This window comes from Eublepharis macularius, chromosome 13 (assembly GCF_028583425.1).
Source record: "Eublepharis macularius isolate TG4126 chromosome 13, MPM_Emac_v1.0, whole genome shotgun sequence".
NCBI lineage: Eukaryota > Metazoa > Chordata > Lepidosauria > Squamata > Eublepharidae > Eublepharis > Eublepharis macularius.
This window is the reverse complement of record NC_072802.1, coordinates 64,358,674-64,381,926: the sequence shown is the minus strand read 5'-3', so window position 1 is coordinate 64,381,926 and position 23,253 is coordinate 64,358,674. Positions and strand designations below refer to the sequence as shown.

The 23,253-nt window shown below is 45.0% G+C and overlaps 1 protein-coding gene across 1 annotated transcript in view; it reads left to right on the top strand.

Annotated features, from left to right (window-relative positions):
* Positions 1–23,253, top strand: part of ADGRD1 (adhesion G protein-coupled receptor D1) — a 328,223-nt gene that overhangs the window by 167,970 nt on the left and 137,000 nt on the right. The window contains exon 16 of the mRNA XM_054996571.1: positions 1,474–1,597. Within this exon, the coding sequence (XP_054852546.1) occupies positions 1,474–1,597 (124 nt within the window). The remainder of the gene's footprint in view (positions 1–1,473; positions 1,598–23,253) is intronic.

Here is a 23,253-nt window from a genome sequence, read left to right as displayed (position 1 = left end):
AGAATGCGGCCCTGGCCGTCCCTGTGGTTCAAGAGCTTGGTTCGTTGGTCCCATAGCCGATTGCACTATGAAAGCAGAGCAGACCTTTGATGACAGTGGTGGGCGATTAGTTTGGTGGCTAATTTGCATATCAAATTGCCGGTAATGAATAGAGTGTGCATATCATTTGCATAACATATGTTGGATGTCAGGCCACATGCTTCACTTTATTTGTAAGAGTTTTATGGCTAATCCCCACAATCAAGATTTAAAGGCTGCCATCCCAGGGTTCATGTTTTGAGACAGTAGCGCCTGTTTGAACAAATGAAGATCAACAAGCTGTTGTGACCACACGGTTGCCCAAGTAAAGGGCTTGCGGCTGTGGACAAGGAGGCTGGAGGGGGGATCTTAAATGGCTGTTGCCTGTTGTTATTGGAGTGGCTAACTACTACAGGCACTGGGGCGCTTCTTCACATTTGAGCTTTCGGATGAACCGAGATGCCTTTCTTGTGGCGTGTCTGTCATCTCGACTCACTTAAGTGCTGTTAAAGTCCTGCTATTGCCATACCAGCAGGTTTACGTTGCTATCACAGGCACGGTGGCGGTCTGAAGGATGGCAACACACAAATAACGTGGTTCTGTTCTTCTGGGGCGTTTTTGCTTTGGGGGCAGTTTTAATGATGGAAAAGTTATCCTGAGATTTCTCTTCCTTCCTTTCTTCTGTCAGCTCCGTCGGGGCCTGTCTCTTCCAATTCAAAAGCTCTTTTCCATTTGAAACTTCAATGACAAACTTCACCTGCATATTTATGGCCGCTTCCTGTTGTGCTCACTTGATGAATCGGCTTCTGAAAAGAATGTTTCTTTTTCTTGTTTTGCTTTGGGAATGAGGATGAAATTTAAGTGTGTTAACTTTTAGGCATTTAGAGTTTTCAAAGATCCAGAGGAGTTAGCTGTGTTAGTCTGTAGTAGCAAAATAGTAAAGAGTCCAGTAGCACCTTTAAGACTAAGCAACTTTATTGTAGTTTGAGAGCGACAGCTCTCTTTGTCAGATGCATCGTCAGATTTCGAGAACCACAGCTCTCTTTGTCAGATGCATCGATGCATCTGATGAAGAGAGCTGTGGTTCTCAAAAGCTGATGATGCATCTGACGAAGAAAGCTGTCGTTCTCGAAAACTAACAATGCATCTGATGAAGAGAGCTGTGGTTCTCGAAAGTTGACGATGCATCTGACGAAGAAAGCTGTCGCTTTCGAAAGCTGACAATGCATCTGACGAAGAGAACTGTGGTTCTCAAAAGCTGACGATGCATCTGACGAAGAGAGCTGTGGCTCTCGAAAGCTTACGCTACAATAAAGTTGGTTAGTATTAAAGGTGCTACTGGACTCTTTAGAGTTTTCAAATTAACTCCCCTCCTGCCCCCAAACTTCAGTTTTAATTGGCTGTGTTTAGCATATCGGGGAATAAAATGAAAGTAAAACCATATCTGCTTTGCAGCAACGGGAGTGGCGTCTGGTCTAACGAAGGCTGTGTACGTGAGGACGGCAACCTCAACTACTCCATCTGTTTGTGTAATCATCTCACCAACTTTGCCATTTTGATGCAAGTGGTCCCAATAAAGGTAAGGCAAATTAAAGGCACACAGGAAAGATATTCTGTACCAGGGATGGGCTAACCACTTTTCTGCTATCTTCCTTCTGCTTCCCTCCCTGTGTTCGTCCACGGCAGCTTTGCTCATCTGAACAGGGTCTCCTGCAGGTGCGACTCTACAAAAGGGCAGCAGCCCGTACATGGGCTGTCTCTGTGGTGGTCCCTACCCTGTGGAACAGCCTGCCTGAGGAGGTCAGGAGAGCCCCCACTCTCCTAGCTTTCTGCAAATGATGCAAAACCAGATTATTCAAAAAGGCGTTTGTGTTGTAGGGAGGGGTTCTCAGATGCTTCGCTAATGAGTTAGGGACCATAGACTTCACCACTGTGTTTTTTACGTACTATCTGTTGTTTTAAATACGTGCTCCTGTGTGCTACCTGTGCTTCATGTTGTCTCATGTCAGTCCTAGAATTGCTTATGTTTTGTTTCAGCATTTCTTCAACTCTATATTGGATTTTTGCTAATGTCTTTGTATGGATTTTTGCTAATGTTCTGTCTTTGTAAACTTGCATTTATTTACCGTATGGCATTGTTTATTGAAATGTCCTTGATATTGACCATACTAATCTCAATAACAACAACAACAACAACAACAACAACAACATTTGATTTATATACCACCCTTCAGGACAACTTAACGCCCATTCAGAGCAGTTTATAAAGTCTGTCATTATTATCCATACAACAAAACACCCTGTGAGGTGGGTGGAGCTGAGAGAGCTCTGAGAGAGCTGTGACTGACCCAAGGTCACCCAGCTGGCTTCAAGCAGAGGAGTGGGGAATCAAACTTGGCTCTCCAGATTAGAGTTCTGCTGCTCTTAAGTGACTAATCCAAGATCACCCAGCTGGCTTCAAGTGGAGGAGTGGGGAATTAAACCCGGTTCTCCAGATTAGTGTCCCACGTTCTTAACCACTACACCAAACTGGCTCACACCGTGTAATCCGCCTTGAGTCTCAGTGAGAAAGGCGGACTATAAATGACATAAATAATAAATAATAATAGAATCTCCAGGCCCTATCAAGGTATGTAAAATTGCAAAGCGGAAGTGCATATTTGGCATGTGTGACTTATGGAAGGCAGCTCTCGCTTGTAGTTTTCTGGAGTTTGGGGCAAGACTCACTTAAGTGCTCCTCTCCCAAGTGTGCCACTCTGCACATGTGCTTTCATCCTAACACATTTTCTTCTTGAGGAGAGACACCTCTTTCGTGCTTCTTGGAGTCTTGCCGATGCTAGCAGAGCACAGAGATGACAGTGAGCCTGGGAGGAATGTGGAAGATTCCTGCTCCTCTCCTTTCTCCGAGAGTCACTTCCACCAGCAAATGGGAAATCACACTAGACTTCCCATTTCTGTTAGGAGCATATCAGCCAAACGCTTCTGATCTTTTTGCAGGGCCCTCTACCAGGCTGTGTGGTCTTGGCAGATGCCCAGCCATGCTGACCATTGCCGATGGCTTAAGTAGTCTGTGATAAATGATGGGACTTGCTTACAAATATCATAAATGCCTTGCCGGATCAAATCCACCCAGGACAATGTTCTTTGCAAGAGTCATCATAGCCATTCACTGGCAATAGGCGATCCAGTAGAAACTGGCTGCCGGTTTGCTTCTGGGCTGTAATTACTATCTACTTTGCTGCAAAATCACTTCTGGCTTCTGGTACCCTGAAAATTTAGCTGGTCTTAAGGTGCTACTGGGCCTGAATCTTGCTCTTCTACTACAGACCAATATGGCTTCCCACCTGAAACCTGACTTATGGCGACTCTTATGAATTAATGACGTCCAAAACATCCTGTCGTTAACATCTTTGTGAAGGACTTGCAGGCTGAAGGCCATGTCTTCCTTTATTGAGTCATTCCATGTAATGTTTGGCGTTCCTCTTTTCCCGGTGTCTTCAGCTTCTCCTAGAATGATTGTCTTTTCCAGGGAGCCTTATCTTCTTGAGATATGACCAAAATATGATGCCCTCAGTTTTGTCAATTTCTCTCTTAGAGAGGATTCATGCTTGATTGGATCTAGAACCCACTTAGGCAGCCCATGGTATCCGTAGAATTGTCTTCCAACACCACATTTTGAATGAATCAGTTTTCTTCTTGGCTGCATTCATGGTTTTCCATTTTTCATTTTCATACTTGATCTTGGCCTCTAGTGACACATCCTTAAGGATCCTTTCTAGTGCCTTTATGGCTGCTCTTCCAAGTCTCCGTTGCCTCCAGATTTCTTGGTTGCAGTCTCCCTGCCTATTCCTAGTCTAGACTAAGCATGCGCGGACATATCATTGCATTTTTCTCAATCCCTGCGCAATCAGGCATGGGATGGGAACAGGAGTAAGCTGCTGGTGAGAAGACGGCAAGCAAGAGCAGTCTCTGTTGCTTAAACTCATGTAGGTTTGCCAACTCCAGGTTAGGAAATTCCTGGAGATTTGGGGATGGACCCTGGGGAGGGTTGGGTTTGGGGAGAAGAAGAACCTCAGCAGGCCAAATGCCATAGAGACTACCCTTCAAAGCAGCCATGTTCTCCGGGGGAACTGAGAATCTATGCCCTGGGGAGTGTTGCAGGTTTATTACTGTCCTGCTGTCTCATAAATAGCGGACAAGCTCTATGACATTAACGCCGGGTGGCATCATAAGATTAGATGACGGCGTATTTTGGGCAGGGAAATTAAATGGATCCAAAGAGCGATGCATTATGCAAGTGCTGGGATTTCGTGTTTCGGCATTGTGTAATAATCAAGGCCATTGGGGAGCCAACTCCTGGTTTTGTTTGCCAGCGACCTTGGAGTAGCTTGGCCTTGCACCTAGTGCAGGGGTGGACATATAATTAACAGAGAAAGCTGGAAGCAGGAATAGATGGCGGTTCCCAGTTTAAGATGGCTTTGTGTTCAAGTATTTTCTAGCTGTGTGTGTTTCTCCTCACAGAGTGTTCTGACCTAGCACTTGCCCCGTTGCCAATATTTGCATAGTTCCCCAAAATTGTTTCCCTCAGGAAAGCTTTTTTTTTTTAACCCCCCACTCAGCAATTAACCCTCTCTCCCCTCCTTCTTAAATCCCAATTGCTCATATTATTAATGTGCATCTGCCGGCTGTGTTGGACGAAATGGCATCTGGCAGAAATCCCATTCTGTCCTGTCTGTTATGTATAAAGCCCCGGGGCTGGAATTCATCGACCAAATCCGACAGACTGTCTCAGGTTTTGAACAAAGATGGTGGGCGGCTTCCTTTTTTGTAGTAAGTTCTCCTCGTTCAAGTCCTGAGAGAGGCTGTCAGATTTGTTAATGAATCCCAGCCCCGAATCTTCAAGCATAAGGCATGGCCAGTGACAAAGAACAGGCTACCATGAAGGTCACTGAATCAGAAGATGACCTTTTCCTCTAGTCTTTCGTTTAGATAGTTTCAGGAGAAGTTTCTTCAGAGGGCAACCATGGCTCTAAGATGTTTTGGGAAAGGTAGGGTTGCCAGCTGAGCGCTGGAGACTGCTGGGAGGTTCTGGGGGTGGGGGTGGAATTCAAATTGCCAGCATTCTGATGGCATGACATCACTTCCAGTGTGATCCTGGAAGTGACATAATCATGTCAGGGCAATGCTGTAGGGGTTCAGGGGGTCTCACCAGAAGTGACATCACACTGTTAGAGCAACAGCAATTTTTCAAGCATTTCTCCTCCCTCCTTGCTCTAGGGCTACCAGTGGGAGGTCTCTCAGGGCCAAGCTACAAGTGACAAATGACACTTGAACGGCAAGTGAACAGACTCATGGGTATTCCTCCCTGTTCACTTGCGCTCCATTTACGCTCCACTTGATCATGCAGTGGAGGGCAAGTGGAGCGCAACTGAACAGGGAGGAATACCCGTGAGTCTGTTCACTTGCCGTTCAAGTGTCATTCGTCACTTGTAGCTTGGCTCTCAGAAGACCTGGCAGCCCTAGTGGATGTCTGGGGTCTCCTAACTCGTTGGCCTGCCTGTTAGCCAGTTCAGCATCTGAGATCAGCATCCTGTCTCTAAATAATCAGTCTCAAGTTGCTTACTAAGCTAGGTGCAATTTGCAGGATTTCTGGTTCAAATGGTCGTTTCCCCATGTCCTAATGTCGCACCGCACTCATGGAACGAGAGCATCTTCTTGGCACGATTTCTGACATCATCACACCACGATCCCGTTTTCGTGGCGTGATGACATCAGAAATTGCACCAGGAAGACGCCCTCATTCCGTGAGCGTGGCGTGACGTTAGGATGTGTGGAAATGACCCAGTTTTTCAAAACCTTCCAGGCTGATTACAGTGGTACAAACCAACAGTAGAACAAAAAGCAAAAAACTTAGGGAAGCTTTCAGGTTTCACGGCCTTAGTGTTTTGATTCAAAGAAGGCCTCTTCTGACTTGGATTCCCTCTGCTCAGGATAGAACCGCAGTTGTCTTTTTTCCTTGGCTATTAATTCCACCATTAAAATTAGTGCCTGTTTTTTGTTTCTACTGCATACAAATAGTTTAAAAATGGTATAAAAGGAACAAACAAATCTGGAAAACCAGCACTTCAAAAGGTGACACAGAAAGGCTCATGGCAACAACACTGAGGAAAAAAATTGTAGATCCTTACAAAAATTATCCAAAGAAAACACCATTGGACAGATAAAAGCTAGAAAAGAGACAAAAAGCATAACCAAGCAGATGTATCAAATGCCAAACCCCCTCTATCATCAAACCACCTTTGCCTGGTGTCTGAAGACTTATAAAGATGGGGTAGCATGAACCTCCCTGGGAAGGGAATTCTTAAAAGTTGGTGCAACCGCTAAGAAGGCCCTTGTCTCATCAGACCTCTTGCCACACCACAGAAGATCATATGGTAGAATCTTCCAGGACGGTTAAACTCTAACTAGCTTTGCATGGAAGAAAGAAGTCCTTAGGATACAGGACTTTTTTTTAGTTGAGTTGTACGCTATATATGCGATAAAGCAACTGCGCCCGCTCTTTGTTTACAAATTCAGCTTGAATTCGTTGTGTCTCTGCACACTTGAGCATGCCGGTCTGGTGATACGAATTGGCCTTCTGAGAAAAAGACACACGCGGAGCTTCGAAGCCCAGAAGCCATTGTTGGAAGGCCGCTACGGATTCTTTGATGGATTTGTAGGTCGGTTAAACGGCAGTTTATAATTCCAGCCCAGATTTAAGATAGGAGTGCTTGAGACGTGTGTGCCTTATGGGAAGACTTTTATTGTGCGTGAGGAACTTCAAGAACTGAAAACTCAAAGCGGGCAAACATTTCTCGACTGTTAATTTGTTTTTATAGCCTCCTTGCTGTATGGCTTGTGAGGCAGATTAAACCGCCCAATTACTCATGTTTCATTCTCCGATGTCTTTCCAAGAAATTTCCTAAAGAGTCTGATTGCGTTTCACAGCGTTAGAGCCAGAGAGATCTATTTAATACCCTCTGTTTCTCTTGCTCCAGCAAAGACCTCTTGGGGAAATAATATAAAAACATGGGTTATAAGTATGCAAAAGTATTTATTTGCCTTTGGAGTAATCGTGTACGTGGAATAATCTTTTTTTTTATTATTATTTTTTAAATTGATCTGTTTTCCTCTTTTGCTGGGTAGACTGCAGGGAAATATAAAAGAAGTGTTGCTTCTACATTAAGAGAACTCATATTTGGTCACAATGACTCCAGTCAATCATGTTATTTATGCCTCATTGCAAATTTTTGATGTCATAATACATTATGCAAATCAGTGTGAGAGACAACATATTTACACTATTTGCAATGGGCATAACTATGCATAATTTGCATAACACATTCTGAGCCCAATAGCTGAACTTGCTGTTTGGCGTTTCTTTTTTCTTGGGAAGAGCAGGGAGTCAGGAAGACAGAGGAGATATAGCAGCCAGCTCACATGCCACTGGATGATCACAACTAAGGCACAGACAGGGACGGTGCCAGGTTTTCTGGCACCTGAGGCCAGATACCTGCACCTGGGGGCAGCTTCAGGGGTGTTGCTGTCCCCGCGTGCGGACTGCGTGATGGCGTCACTGCGTGTGACATCATCACGCAGGGGGCCAGCTGCTTCATTAGCGAGGCAGGCAGCTGGGATAGCGCGCAGGTGGCCTCCCAACCCTCCCGCTCAGTTTCCCCACATCGCCCTGGCTGCCTGCCATGCCTAGCTGGCCCGCAGCTGTGTGCTGGCGGTGGCGGCAGCACAGGGCAACTGAGTGGGAGAGCTGGGAGGCTGCCTGCTCAGTTGCCCCACGCTGCTGCTGCCAGCATGTGCTCCTGGCCGGGCACCTGTGAGCTAGGCACGGCAGGCAGCCGGGGTGGCACACGGGAGCAGCTTCCCAGCCCTCCTGTTCAGTCACCAGCGCTGCCACCACCAGCCGCGCAGCATGCGCCCCTGCCCCCATTCAATGCTCAAGGCGGCTGTCAGCACCACCTCAATGGTCGCGCCAGCCCTGGGCACAGACATGATCATCATCCTCTTTGGGTCATAAAGAGGAATAAATAAATTATAAATTCATAATTCTTTCAGTGCTGGAGTGGTGGAGAGTGCCCTCAAATCAGAGTTGACTTATGTTGACCCCTGGTGGGGTTTTCATGGCAAGAGATGGTTTGCAGTGCTACAGGCCCCCTTTTTTTACTAATAGGAGCATTCTCCAAGCATCTGTCTAATCCATTTTTAAAAGTCAACCTTGCGGTATGCTTTGGTAGCAAGTTGCATAAGTTAATTACGGGTTGGATCCAGCGGAAATTTCCTCTGATGAAAGAGATTTCTGTCAGTAGAATGGAGCTTTCTTGCCTCCCCCTCCCACTGCAGCCCAAAATGTCACTCCCCCCCCAAATGTTTCTCCTGGGGGACATCTAGGAAAAGCATTAAGTTGGGGAGTCAGAAGTCTGCAGTGGGAGGGGGGAATTGGCAACAATCTCCTCTCCCCACGTATTAGTGGAAATCTACTGCTGTGTGTTACATGGTAAAGTACTTTAGTTTGTCTAAGGTATAGATGCAGATCAATGTAGATATTCTTGCGAGGGGGTGTGTCTCAAAGAGCATGGTGCGACATGGATAGGATGTGAGACAACAGGTGTGGCATACACAGGACGTAAAATCATGCACTGGAAACATTTTCCCGTCCAGAATTGTGTGTGCATCTCATTATGTGGACTGTTAATCTCATCCAGTTGAAAGTGCCCCTCTAAGAGCCAAGCTACAAGTGACGAATTACACTTGCCCGGCAAGTGAACAGCCTCATGTGTATTCCTTCCTGTTCACTTGCCATTCACTTGCACTCCACTTGATCAAGTGGAGCGCAATTGAATGGCAAGTGAACAGGGAGGAATACATGTGAGTCTGTTCACTTGCCAGGCAAGTGTAATTTGTCACTTGTAGCTTGGCTGTAAGGATGTCTGCAGGATGCAGAAGGTGAATAGAAATGCTCCCTCAGTGCATGGAAACACTTTTGCCTGAAAGAGACCCGTGTGTTTGTTTGCAGGTCCAATTCTGAGTGATGACACATGTATCAATTATGTAGCAACGTTTAGGCTTCCTTGCAACTTCACTCTCTGCCACATCTGCATCTGAAGAAGAGAGCTGTGGTTTTCAGAAGCTGATGATGCATCTGATAAAGAGAGCTGTTGTTCTTGAAAGCTGATGATGCATGCGACGAAGAGAACTGTGGTTTTTGAAAGCTGATGATGCATCTGATAAAGAGAGCCGTGGTTCTCGAAAGCTGACAATGCATGTGACGAAGAGAGCTGTGGTTCTCGAAAGCTTATGCTGCAATAAAGTTGATTAGTCTTAAAGGTGCTACTGGACCCTTGACTATTTTGCCGCATCTTCTGAGGAAGTTTAATGACACTTGCAGCTGTGGTGGGACAGGAAACTGGCACCAGGGTCTGCATCAAGGTGCCATCCTTCAGGTGAAGATAGATCTAGTAGTGTTGGGAGGTAGGGCTTTTGTAGTAGTGAGACTCACTGTGGAATAATGGGTTCAGTATCGGGTTAAGGAAGCCTGGGTTCAAATTCCCACACTGCTGTGAAGTTTGCTGGGTGTCATTAGGGTATCCTTGAGCCAGTCTCAGCCCAACCTACCCCATAGTCTTGTTATGAGGATAAAATGAGGAAAAGGAGAACCATGTGTATCAGGAGTAGAGATGGGCAAGAACAGCAATACGGACAAAAAAAGCCATGAACAGCCCAATCTGCTGTTCGCAAACAAGCTGTTCGTGAGGCCCCATTCTAAACGAACAGGTGGTCATTGCAAGCCTCGTTCATTGCTGTTCGTCAAGCCTGACAGTCTGGTACCTGCAATCAATTCCCTTGGCAACTTAGGCAGGGATTGTCTGAACTCTGTCTGAACTCCTGCTGTTGCCCTGGAAACCCCAATCTAAGCCCATTTTAGCTTGATAGGCAGGTCTTCCTTCCAAGTGTGGAGCTCCAAATTTGTTACAAGGGCGCAAAGACCATGGGAGAGGGGGGAGCTCCCAGCTCGGGCTAGTCTTTGCAGACAGTGGAGAGGGAGAGACAGTTGCTGTTGGCATTTTAATAGACAGGGAGAGTGCATTGGAGCTTGAATTTTCTTTGTGTGTGGTGGGATAGGAATCTACCCCTTCAGGTTCCAGGGCCGCTGCCAAGCTCTGGGGCCAAGCTATTATTTACTATTGGTACCTTTCCTGCTGCCTGCTCAGGTCAGGTTTCTGGGAGTGGTGCAGTAGGGATCTTGACTTGGATGATGGCTGGAGGAGAGCTTGCTGGCCCCCACAAACAGCCAACCATGAACATGTTCATGCACGGGGCCATGTTCGTGGTTGTTCATGAGTCCCTGTTCGTGGGTGGCAACGAACAATTAACATCATGTCCATTTTTTTTTCTGTTCGTGCTCGTCTCTAATCGGGAGATCTCCAGGATTTTCCCAACTTGGAGTTTGCCTCTCAGTTTGAGGCCTGTGGGAGGGTACGCAGTGCTCCCTGCTGGCAAGCATCGGCCAGACTTGGGCAGGTCCTTCCTCTACACACCGCAAGTGCCAGCGGGATAGCTGAATTAATATACTGCATCAGAAATCAAAAGAAGAGTCCTGTGCACCCTAAAGGCTTTCAAAGTTATTGTAGCATAAACTTCGATGAGTGCATTTTCACCAGACCAAGTGCATCTTTGCTTCATTTGATGGGAGTGGGTTCAAACCCACAAAAGAATGCGCTGCGATAAATTTGTAACCTTCTAAAGTCTCACAGGACTCTTTTTATTTGTTTGTTTTAGACAGCAAATGACAAAGCCTTTAATTTTCTCTTTCCGTTGAGGTTGCAGCCTGGCTCGAAATAAAATATTGTGGAAGGTATTTGCCATATATTATACAATACATAGAATGTGTATTTTATTATTTTTATCCCTTCCTTTCTCCAATGAGCTCAGGGGTGGCATATTTGGTTCTCCTTTTTATTCTCACAACAACCTTGTGAAGTAGGTTTCATGGTCACCCAATGAACGTCACAGGAATTTGGACCTGGGTTTCCTCTGCTATGGACCGGCTTTCTACCAGTTACTCTGTTCTGTTACATCTCTAGATTATGGCTACTATCAGAACATTGCTAATGACTGTCAAGGGGAAAAAAATGGTACTTAAAAATTCCCAATGTTCTGTACTAGATGCTAGATTCTACGCTGAGTTCATATAATTTTGTACGTGCTGAACAGGAGAAGGGAACTTGTTCCAATAATAAATCAAGAGGAAGTTTACAACTCAAGGCAATTAAATAAAACTTGAGGCATGCAACTAAACTTTTTTAAATTTTCACTTTTTTGCTACTTAAATAAATGTTCTTGTTGCTTTTCGGATAGAAAAACCCCCGTTTAAATCCCCTCCTTAAAAAAAGAATTGCATGGAAAAACAGGTGATAGTTTTTATAAGAACAATAGAGACAGTGTTGCTTCTGGCTTATGCATCTATTTCTTTTCTTCCACTGTTTTCTCTGGTGGAACAGATTTTGTAGGTTTTTGAAGCAATAGAGAAACCTACAAAAACTGTTTCGTCGGGTCAGTAAGCGGAGGCATGCACATAACATCAGTAACAATGGTTCCATCACATCACCTTAGATGCTCTGAAGTAGAGATGGGCATGAACTGAAACACGAACCAAAGTTTGTGACGAATCAGGCCAGTTCTTGGTTTGAGAACTGGCAATTCGTCATAGCCCATTTCTGATGAACTGCCACGAACTTTAGGCTGGTTTGTTTTCTGGTTTGTCACTGCAGACAGCCTGGCGCCGATTAATCAGTTTCCTAGGCAACAGGGGATGGACTTTTGCTGACCTGGATGTGATGTTTTCACGAACCAAATGAACTGGTTTGTGAACCAGGGCAGGTTTTCCCCCCAGTTTGTGCTCATCTCTACTCTGAAGGGCAAGATAAAAGAGATTCAGGTCTGGTTCTCCAGATCTTCAGATTTTTCAGAAACCAGGTTCTAGGGTCCCTTAAAAATACCCTCTTCAGTTTTGTTCTCCCCCGTTTGAATCAAACCACAATTCTTTATTCTACTCTATTCTTTATTCTGCCTTGTACTGAATTTCCCCCATAAAATGTATGTCTTTTCAGCATGATTTGTACATATAAATATCATGCTGATTTATGAATAAATGGCTTACATAGTACATGTATTGTTTATACTGTGTATATAAAAATTTTCAAGAATTATGAAGAGGGCTTGCTCTCTTCATAACATGAGAAGGACAGTGATCTCTTATTATTTTTTCCCCTTATCATATCTTCCTGAATTCCATCCTCAAACAGAGAGGGGAGAGCAACCTTTCTTGAGCTGGCATGACCCAGTCTTTTGGCTGTCAGAAGGTTTAGGTACAAGCGGCAAGTCAAGCAGAGAGATTCTCACCTGGAGATAAAATACTAGCAGCCCTTACCTTTTGTACTGCATTTCAAGCACCGGCTGAACAGTTGGTGATCACATTCTTGAGCAGATCAAAAGGCGACCACTTTTTAAACAAGTACATCTTAGGCCCCACAGGGGTTCTTTTTTTAGACCTGTTTCTCTGCAGGCTTTTACTCTTTTGTAGTACTTTATTTTAAGATAGCTTGATTATGAAATCTTTAAAACAACCCTTTTATTCATAATCCAGTAGAAAAGATAATTTTACTCATTTGGGGGGTTGGTCAACAGAACCCAGTGGGCGATGGAGGGGCACCATAACCCTGAAAAATCAATGCGGAAGCTAAAGTCAATCAATGGTTATTGAACAGGTTTACCCAACATGTTTTCTTGATCTTTGTCGGGGCGATCTGCAAAAACACGTAGAAATGAATATAGAATTAACAAGAAATTCATTAAAAATGGAAATTGACTTATGTTGAAGCCATTTTATGGTGCTTTCAACAGTTCCTGTGGGAGAGTGAAGATAATGGGTAAGGCCGCAGCGGTAAGATATCTACTCTGCATGCCAGACATCTGAAGTTCAGACTTTAGCATCTTCAGTTAAAATGATCCAGAAGTAAATGATGTAAAAGAACTCTACCTGAGGCTTTGGAGACCTGCTTCCAGCCAGTCGTCTGTCTGACTCGATGTAAAGCAGCTTTTGGTGTTCAACAACACAATCACTACAGAGAGAATGTAACCTGGACTAGATCTTAAATGGTGTGGTGTGGGTCAGGTACTGCTGTTGTGTTGGAAGTGAAAACCTGCTGGAAAGAGTTGTTTGGATTGAAAGGACTGTTCAGTTGGTTCCCTACACTCAAATGGGCTTTCGGCATATAGTTCTCTAACTAGAGCCACCAAGGCTTTAAGGCAAATCAGCTGTGAAGTGAAGGGGGCATTCAAAAGCGGTTTGTAATACGGCATGGGGATTTTTATGGCATAGGGGGAATGGTTTAATCTAAGCCAAACCAAGATCAGGATCCAGATATAGCATTTCTATGCCGAAACAAAAGTCTAACAAAAAAGGGAGGCTCCTCCAAACTATTAAGCCGAACAAAACAAGTGGCAACAGCACACGTGGAGGTCAAAATGAAATATTCAAGATTAGGAATATCAATACTCAATCTACTATCTGTAAAAGTGCTACCTTTAAAGTGACAAAGTGCTGTAATAAGTATTCATAAATACAACAGGTACAAATGCGAATAAATCACTCGATGACATTCCGTCATCCAAGACAAGCGTATATATAAAGTGTATGTATAGCAATTATTCAATGTAGACCACCATTACATATGCAGCACAAGTAGTTTTCAAAATACCAAACAGTCTTATGTTGGACTTTTTGGACAAAAGTCCAAGCAAGCCAATGATCAGGTATTATCACTCTTCAGAATTAATATAGTAGGCCCCAGAACCTATAAAAGGTGTCCATAGTTAGCCTTAATAGAGTAGCATCAATTGCAGAGAAAGACATGATGGCAGTTGGAGCATGCCGGCTGGTGTGAGTGGGAGAAAATAAATTAACACTTAGGTTTAGAAAAGAAATTAGAGTTCTTTATTCTAGGAACTCCATACTCTGATAGGAAAGTGGAGAGAGAGATTTCTATATACCAGTCTAGTCTAAGGATGCTCATGGATCCCTGCATCCATGGTGCAAGATGGAGAGAAGAGATAGTTGTGTGACAAAGAGAGGAAGAGAAGGATGTCATGAGGAAGAAGTCCTGAGATTAGCAATCGACACATCAAAGGATAGTTCAGAGCAGTAAGGGGTAAACAGTTGCTCCGACCTTTCTATCTCTCTAACTTTCTGGTTTGTCTCCCTCTGAAATCTGAGGAAAGGGACAGCGTCAGATCCCCCTCTTCTAACCATCAGGAACAGTGGGTGCTGATTCTAGCAGTCTTCTTACTAGGAGACCCTTTGCTGAGATGGTGGTTCATACATGAAGATGCCTTGTAATAAATTAGACCACTGATCCATCAAGCACAGTAGAAAAGCCAGTGTAGTGTAGTGGTTAAAGTGTCAGACTAGATTCTGGGAGACCCAGAGTTAGAGATGGGCACGAACTAGGGTTGCCAGCCTCCAGGTAGTGGCTGGAGATCTCCTGGAATTAGAACTGGTCTCCAGGCCACATAGATCAGTTCACCTGGAGAAAATGGCTACTTTTGGGGGTGAACTCTATGGAATTATGCCATGCCAAGGTCTTTTCCCTCCCCAAACCCCACTTTCTCCAGGTTTCTCCAGGTTTTACCCCCTAGATCTCCAGGAATTTCTCAACTTGAAGCTGGCAACCCTAGCACGAAATGAAATACGAACCAAAGTTTGTGATGAACCAGGCTGATTCGTGGTTTGTGAACCAGCGGTTCGTCAGAGCCCATTTCTGCAGACAGCCTGGTGCCGATCAATCAGTTTCCTAAGCAACAGGGGATGGACTTCCTGCAGACCTTCTGCTGACCTGGAAGTGGCCTTCTGCTGGCCTGGAAGTGACCTTCTGCTGACCTGGAAGTGATGAACCCTTTCGTGAACCTGGGCAGGTTTGTGAAAGTTCGTGGTTCATGAAATGTGATGAACCACGAACCACACGGTTCATTTTTTCCGGTTCGTGCCCATCTCTACCCAGGGTCAAATTCCCGCTCTGCCATGGAGGCTTGCCAGGCTATCATGGGCCAGTCACACAGCCTAATCTACCTTCCAGGGATGTTGTGAAGATAAACTGGAGCAGATGAGAACGTTTTAAGCTGCAGTGGTGATTCATGCTTGGATTTCATCAAGGTCAAAGCACTATAGTGTGCTTTACCTGGCACTACTCATGTCAAAATATATACAAATTTCTGTTTCTGCTTCCTTTTATGGCAAATCCTCTTTCCATGCCATCATTTGCCACCCAAATGGCTGTGTTCAGTTGGAAAATGGGAAGTGCCAATCAAAATGCTTCAGGGTCAGGACCTCTTGGGACTTACACATCCATGACCTCACTAAAAATGCATGGTTGCATTTGTGATTGCTTCAGCAATAATGTTAGAAGTAACACTTTTGATAAAGCACCAATAAGAGAGCATTTAAAAATGTTGTTTTTATTTGGATTTTTCCATCCACCCTAAATCTCTGGATGAGTTGCAACATATTTCAGTCAAAGGAATCAAAACAAGACAGTCAGAATGGAACATAATGGAAGACTTTAGAATCTTTAGCATGCTGGCCGGCTCAGCCAGCATCAGGGTTTCACAGCCCTTGCAGTTTATTTTTGGAAAGTAATATAACAATACTGGACGAATTTACAGCCATGTGGCACTCAGACCCTGGGCTGGCATTGGCCCTGTTAGCCGAGTGATAAATTGGCATCCTGCAAGGCTGACATTATTTGCGTCTTTATCACTTGGCTGCGATGTCCATATCACGCTAGGCTCGCCTGCGCTGAAATAAATTCATCATGTTTACTAAAGGCTGGAGTACCATTCTGGGAAGATGAGCAAATTAAATGGAAACAAAAGTTGCCCTGCAATTAGCTACAAGGTAGCTGTAGGATAGGGTTGCCTAGCAACCAGCAAGAGGGCTGTGGGGGGGATATGGGGGAGCATGATACCAGCTATGGAGCCACACCACTTCCGATAAAAAAAAAAAACTAGAAGTGACATAGGTAGCTCTAGGAATCACTGGAAACTCTACCACAACAAGATTGTTCTGCGGCCTAAGGAGGCAGAACTGTGTGTGTTGCCCTGAGATCCTTGGAGGAAGGAATTCAAAGATAGCCAACAAAAAATTATTGTTTTCCCCAGGCTGATTTATTTCCTTTGTCAACAAAACTGGAGCACTGTGAATTTGATCAATGGAGAATGAGGGATTCTGTTTCAAAAACTGAAATTTCACGTTTAGGGCTAAGCTTCATTCTGGGTTCATTTTTCTTTTGAGTGTTGAAGAACACTTCCCCGATCCATGATCTCTGGTGCTTGTGAATATTTTTGTGTAACTTAGGGCCTGTTCTTCTCTGTCCCCTTTTCCTTTGCCCTCAGTTTCTTTGTCCTTATCTGCTCTCACTACAAGTTTATCAGCTGGCTGTGAGCCAAGCTACAAGTGACGCCTGATACAGGTTGGACACTTGTCAGCTTCCCTCAAGTTTTGATGGGAAATGTAGGCGTCCTGGTTTTACAGCTTGCCTCTCCATTACAGCTGCAAGACCAGGATGCCTACATTTCCCATCAAAACTTGAGGGAAGCTGACAAGTGTCCAACCTGTGTCAGGCATCACTTGTAGCTTGGCTCTGTAGCAAAGACACCAGTGATCTCACCAACTGTGTTATGATGTGACATCTGATGTGATGACATCACAGAGACCTACATAAAGGTTGTCTTGGCAGTTGAGGCTGTCAACAAACGATGGCAGTTAAGGTTATTAACAAATGGCAATCGAGGCTCTCAACAAATAAGGATGACAAGGAGCAGCAGCTGGCATAACAAGAAAGGATGCCAAATAGCATTCATACAAATGTACAGCAAGCTATGGCGGAGGGGAAGGACTTGGGGGAGAAGTAAGGGCCCCATTCCTCCAAGAGGGGCAGGAGAGAATAAAAAAAGGCACAATGTCAAATGCCGCATCACATCAGAAGCGACATAGGGTAGCTCTTGGAATCACTGGAAACTCTGTGGTAGCTCTAGGAATTACTGGAAACTCTATGGTAGAGTTTCTGGCAGTTTCCAGAGCTATGAAGGTCACATGTTTTTTTTTTTTACTAGAAGTAATGTGATGCCACAGCCAATGTCACATCCCCACACATCCCTGCCCACAGCCATCCCACTGGCTGCTGAGCACTGCCTGGCAATTCTTGAGGGAAGGTAATTGTTTCTGTTGCAGCAAATGCACTAATTTCAAGGGGAGTTTTCAAAATTCCAGCACAACGCCAGCTCTGTTTTTATCTCCTTCTTCTCCAAATGAGTATGTGTAAGAAAATGTGAAGCGGTTTTAGGCTGAATCAGACCCTTGGTCTGCCTGGCTCATTATGGGGTACCCTGACTGACAGCAGCTCTCCTGAGCCTCAGGCAGAGAAAGAAAGAGCTTTTCCAGCACCCACTACGTGAAATCCTTAAGTAAAGCCACCACGGACCGAACTTCTTAATACAAAGCACGTGTTTGAGCAGTAGAACGTTCCAGGGAATTTATATGGGGCTTTCTTTCTTGCTTTTTAAAAAAGGTTCTCCTTGCCCTTTCTATTTAAGCAAAATGTTCAAGATACTATACAGAGTTTTAAAACTCCACATTAGTTAAAACATTTTAACTAAAAAACCTGAAACATACACGTTCAAAGCCCCCAAAAGGAAGCACTAATCTTAAAAAGCGGCATCAATCCTCTCGCAAAGCAACCATTCCTCAGACAGCAAAATGCCTCGTTTGGGCAAACAGAAAGGCTGTGCTTCTTGCCTTTCGCTCTCAGGACTTAAAGCCACCCAAGGGGAGACGAATTTTTGTTGGGGGATACTTTGATCAGGTGAAACTGACCTCCCAACTGCCAAATGTGGGAACCTCACAGCTGTTTTAAGGGAACGAATGACATGGTTAGAGTTCCAGTTGTGGAACTCGAATAACCCCGAGAAGAGTACAAGATTTCATCTGCTTGCACTGGGCAAGAGGAGATTTCATCTGTTCAGTTCCTTGTTCTAGGATTTTGGACTGTGATGTGTTTCATTCCTCCTCAATTCCAGTTTAACTCAGTCTCTCTCTGCATGAGTCATCTGACACATGAAGAACACGAGTCAGGAGATGCAATGTTAGCTGGGAAGGATAGCTTAAAAAGACAGTGCCGACGGCAGGGCAAAGGCTTTGCTTTACACTGGAGCTGTGTGAATGCCAGAAGGGAAATTTCAGCCCATTACAACATTTCCACGTACAAACTTGGCTCTGGAAGGCAGCTCCATTGCTGGCTGCCCTCTGATCGCGATCCCACCCATTTTTAGACTGGAGAGGTGAAATCGACAGAGCCTTTGGGGAGGCGAAGATGAAATTTAACAAACACTCTGAGAAGTGATCTCCGCAGGCTCTGTCTTTTTAAACTACACTTCCCGGCTAACATTGTGTCTCCCTACACTTGACGAACACGTGCCGAGGCGTCTCATGTAGAGAGACTCTCAGACAAATGGAGCATATGCCACACATTTCCGTTGCTTCTGTTTATTTGCTTCAAACCCTGGGAGTACACCCTGCAGATCTTTCTGCCAGCCGGAGAGGGGGGGGGGTCTGCTCTTTTCTAGAAAGGCTGAGAAATCTTCTTCTCCAGGATGCTCTCCTTTCTCACTGGTTTAAAAAATTTTCTTCCAGGCCCTTACTTAGTTTTTGAAGTTGCCCATCTATACCATTGCTGCAGAACATTTTTTGGATCACATTGTGTATCTTTTAATCAGATTTTTTTAGATCATTATTTGTTGTGGCTGATTAAGTGTTATGGTACTGATTCTCCTTTTTCATTTTTGAGCCACCCTGTGAATTCTTTTGACAGAAACTGTTACCTGAAGTGGTCTCCTTGCAAAAATATGATTTATGGGGGAATTAGCTAGCAAGGAAGACGGCTGTACGAGAGGCGGTAACTGGGATCTGTCACCTTTGTATACCAGGTCCCTTCCGACAATAGAACAAGCGAGTCTGGTGCTTAACATCAAACAATGACTTTTTATTGAACACAAGAACTTCATGCACATACACACCAATTACTGGGGGAAATAATTACACACACACACACAGAGTCCTAGGAAATGTAGCCAGAAATTGAGAATAGCAAGAGGGAGTAAATATATCTACCTATCCCGGAGAAGGGGCTCCAGTCCATGGAGGAAGAGAGTAGCTTCGAATGCCAGCATCTTTGGCCAGGAGAGCAAGAGGCTTAGGGAAGTGACCCTAAGGGAGAAGCCAGAAAGCTTGCACGATTTGAATGGGGTCAGAGCTCTACCTTTATAGGTAAAATGTGCCCTGAGGTGGAGGAGAGTCCTCCTAGCAGTTAGGACAAAGACTCCAATGGTCAGTTCCTGGGTTAGACAAAAGGCTTGAGTACTTTGATTGATAGCTGCCGGGGTGTGTGAATGCAGATGCAAAACTAGTTTTAGCACTGCACAAAAAGGACAGTTTTTCAGATAAAGTACACCAGAGCTAGGTTAAGTGTTTTTAGGGAGGGGATACATTGTGCCAGGAACGACTGTCTATACTTATGAATGTCATTTGATTAGCTCCTCAATCATGGACAGGAGATCTCATCATGGAAGGAGGGAGAGGAATGTGCTAAGTGGGGTTGACGCTGCGGGGCCTTTGTTGCTCTGGGTACCGGTGGGATCGGAGAAGGTAGTAAATCCAATCAAGCTGCGGTCACTCCGCATTCCAGAGCAGCATTCCTTGCATGCCTGGTTCTCCCGGGCGGGATGTAGCATACAGTAGCCAATTTAAATTCCAGAGGCTTGTCCATTTTTAATATCACACACCACTATATGAAAACTGCTGTACAACTGGCAGAGGTCGGGCTGACTGCTTACTATTGGTGGTGTAAAAATAAATAAGTATTTACATAAATTTGTGAGTTTGGTCCCCTCTGTATTACTGATGCATACTTCCACATTGCTAGAACCCTGGGAAGATAAGGAATGTGTCTGTATATCATGTGTCAAGATTCTTTAGCGTGGTATTCTGCTGACCGACGCTTGTGTGCCTGTGCATTGGTAAAACACCATTTTAACAGAGCCTTGATTTGACTGTGCATACAGTCACATCAATATTGTTTTTTTGCAGTTGCCAAAGGAACCAAAGGAACTGATAGCTGTGGCAAGTGATCCATGCAAAGGTCTCCGTACAATATTTGGAAACATAAAAAAAGGAACAAGGGAGAATTTCTGATGCCTTGTTTCCACTTTGAAAACTACATAGGTAATTTGGAACTATCAAACCTGGGAAGAAATTTGGTTGAGATTAAGCCTCCTTAGTCTGTGATAAATGAATGAGATTTTGTAGAAGGTGTTTCAAGCAGGGTCTGGTTGTTAGACTCACAGGCAGACAGCACAGTGTGAATTGCATAGCTTGGAAAGAATGGGAGCGTTTTGATGTAGCTGCATGAACTGTTTAAAGCTGTGGCCTCTCAAAAGCAGGCCCCACTAGATCTCCTACAAGCAAAGTTTGACAGCTAACCACCAGGTCAGACCACGGGTCAATGGGCCTCTCCCCTCTTTGCATCACAGTAGCCTTTGCTGGTTTGGATGCATCTAGTCTGATATCACTCCAGATCTAGTGGGGAGTAAACCTTGAGCCTGATCGAAAGAAGTTGGAGTCTTCTGAACTCTCAGTTTGAAAAGAATCTCCTGCTGGGCTGCAAACTGAGAGAAGGAGAGAAGAAACTACTTTTTAGGCAGCAGCAAGAAGCAGCAAGCAGCAGGGCTTTTTTTCAGTGGGAACGCGGTGGAACGGAGTTCCGGCACCTCTTGAAAATGGTCATATGGCCTGTGACCCCGCCCCCTGATCTCCGCTGGAGCAGCGTGGAGGGCAATCTAAACTTCCCTCTGTCTGGAGATCAGGGGGTGGGGCCACCAGACATGTGACCATTTTCGCTGAGGTCAATTTAAACTTTAAAAAACTGCCCCCTTGTTCCAAGTGACCCAAAGTGACGTCATTGTGCGTCCTGAGTTCCACCACTGATTTCCACCACCTCTTTTCCCAGAAAAAAAGCCCTGCCAAGCAGCCTTGGTGGACAACTACAGTGTTGTGGTCCTAGTAAATTCCACTTCTTGTCACCAACTCAAAGGTCCTAGCTGATGGGGCAAGAATTGAGCCTAGAGTTATGAAGGAGAGGGCGTTAGGCCAGGATGAAGGAGATTAGAATCCGTGCATGACTGGGCAGAATGTCTGGAGGACTTCGAGCCTGGTTAGTAGATTGTTCCATGCTTCACGTACCCCAGCCGAAAGAAACAGGGGTTCAGCAATTTAGAGGAGGCCAAATTCAAAGCATTTACAGTTGTGGTTTTCATTCTGTTCTTCGAGGAATTCTGTGGTGTCTCAAGAAGCTCATAGGGCCAAACTACAAGTGATGCCTGACACAGGTTGGACACTTGTCAGCTTCCCTCAAGTTTTGATGGGAAATGTAGGCAGCTTGGCGGAATGTTGGATAAGTGACAGTTGAAAAGTCCATCAGACAGCAGTCAGAGATCCAAGCTGCAAGACCAGGACGTCTACATTTCCCATCAAAACTTGAGGGAAGCTGACAAGTGTCCAACCTGTGTCAGGCGTCACCTGTAGCTTGGCCCATAGAAGGGGGCCTTAGTTCAATGGTAGAGTGCATACGTTGTTTGCAGGTCAGAGGCAGGTCAGAGACAGAGGCCAAGCAGTGGCTTGTATATACATGATAACAGTTCTAGGGTCCCCCCCCCCCAAGGCTTACCAGGCTGATGGGTCACCCATTTGCATGGAATGTTGGCGAGTTTTTGCCTGTCAATAAACCATACAAATGAGGGAGGTGAAGGAAAAGAATTGTATTACCTACAGATTTCACAATGCCAAGCATTGGACATGTAACTAAATGAGAAGCAACCTGTTTCGGGCCCAGGTTTGTGCAATATTAAGCTCGAGCTTCCAAATTCCATCCCAGCTTGCCACCCATACGTAATGGTTTTGGAATGCTGCCGTATGGAAGCTCTACGCATAAAAGACTTCCCCCCCCCCGCCAATGTTTTTTAATCTGGCTCCTTAGTTTTGATTTGCTGCTTTGCTCTGGCTTGTTCTGACGGCTGTTCCATTGCTTGGTTTGCATTTTTAATGATACCTTCTTGTTTATTACCATTGCGTTTTATTGATTTTTAAAAGGCTTTGAGCATTTGGGTCAAGCCCCTCCCCCCAGCTTTGAAGCATGGGATATAAATATGTTAATATAATAAGTATAATAAATAATAGAAAATTTAGGATGGGCTATAATTACGGAGTTTTGTGGCACCCTGGAGACTAACTTACCCAGTCCTTTGTTAGATCTTGGCAGATGCATACATACATTCCCAGGCCCACATTTCTTGGCTGAGATCCCAAACCGACTTACTTGGAAGTGAATCTCACTGATAAGACCTCTGCAGGATAGGATTAGATTTGGGCCATTGGTTCTTATCCAGTGCTGGTGAACATTATATTTTGGCTTCGAGCAATGATCCACACCCCGGTTTTCTTTCTGTGCCCTCTGATGCCTGCCTTAAAGCTGCCTTGCTGGAAAAAGCCTTCCATTCTCAGTTGAAGCTTCATTAATCACAACATGACCTTCCTCCTCTCACAACCCAGTGTCATATTTTTGGACCTAATTCTGTTGACTGAGTTGCGATCTCCTGAGAAACAAACTGGCTGCTACATCTTATGCTGGACTTGAAGAGTTGATAGAAAATGTTCCTTTTTTGTTAAGGGGAAAAGGGATAAGAGAGAGAGAGTATCTATCTGTCTGTCCGTCCGTCCGTCCACTTTTGGCGCCAGGGTTTCTGGTGCCTGTGATGATCCTCACGTGCACACCCCCAGACTGCGCAATGATGTCATCACGAGATGATGTCATCATGCAGCAAAGCTGGGCCCATTGGCTGGCAGGTGCCTGGGGTGGTGCACGGAGGCTGCCTGCACTCCACACTCTGCCCCGGCTACCTGCTGTGCCTTGCTCGTGGCTGCTGTTCCCGGCCAGGGGCGTGTGGCAGCAGTGGCGGTGGCAGCGGCACTGCGGGGCTGGACGGCTGTAGCAGCCACAGGCCAGGCACGCCAGCTCCGTG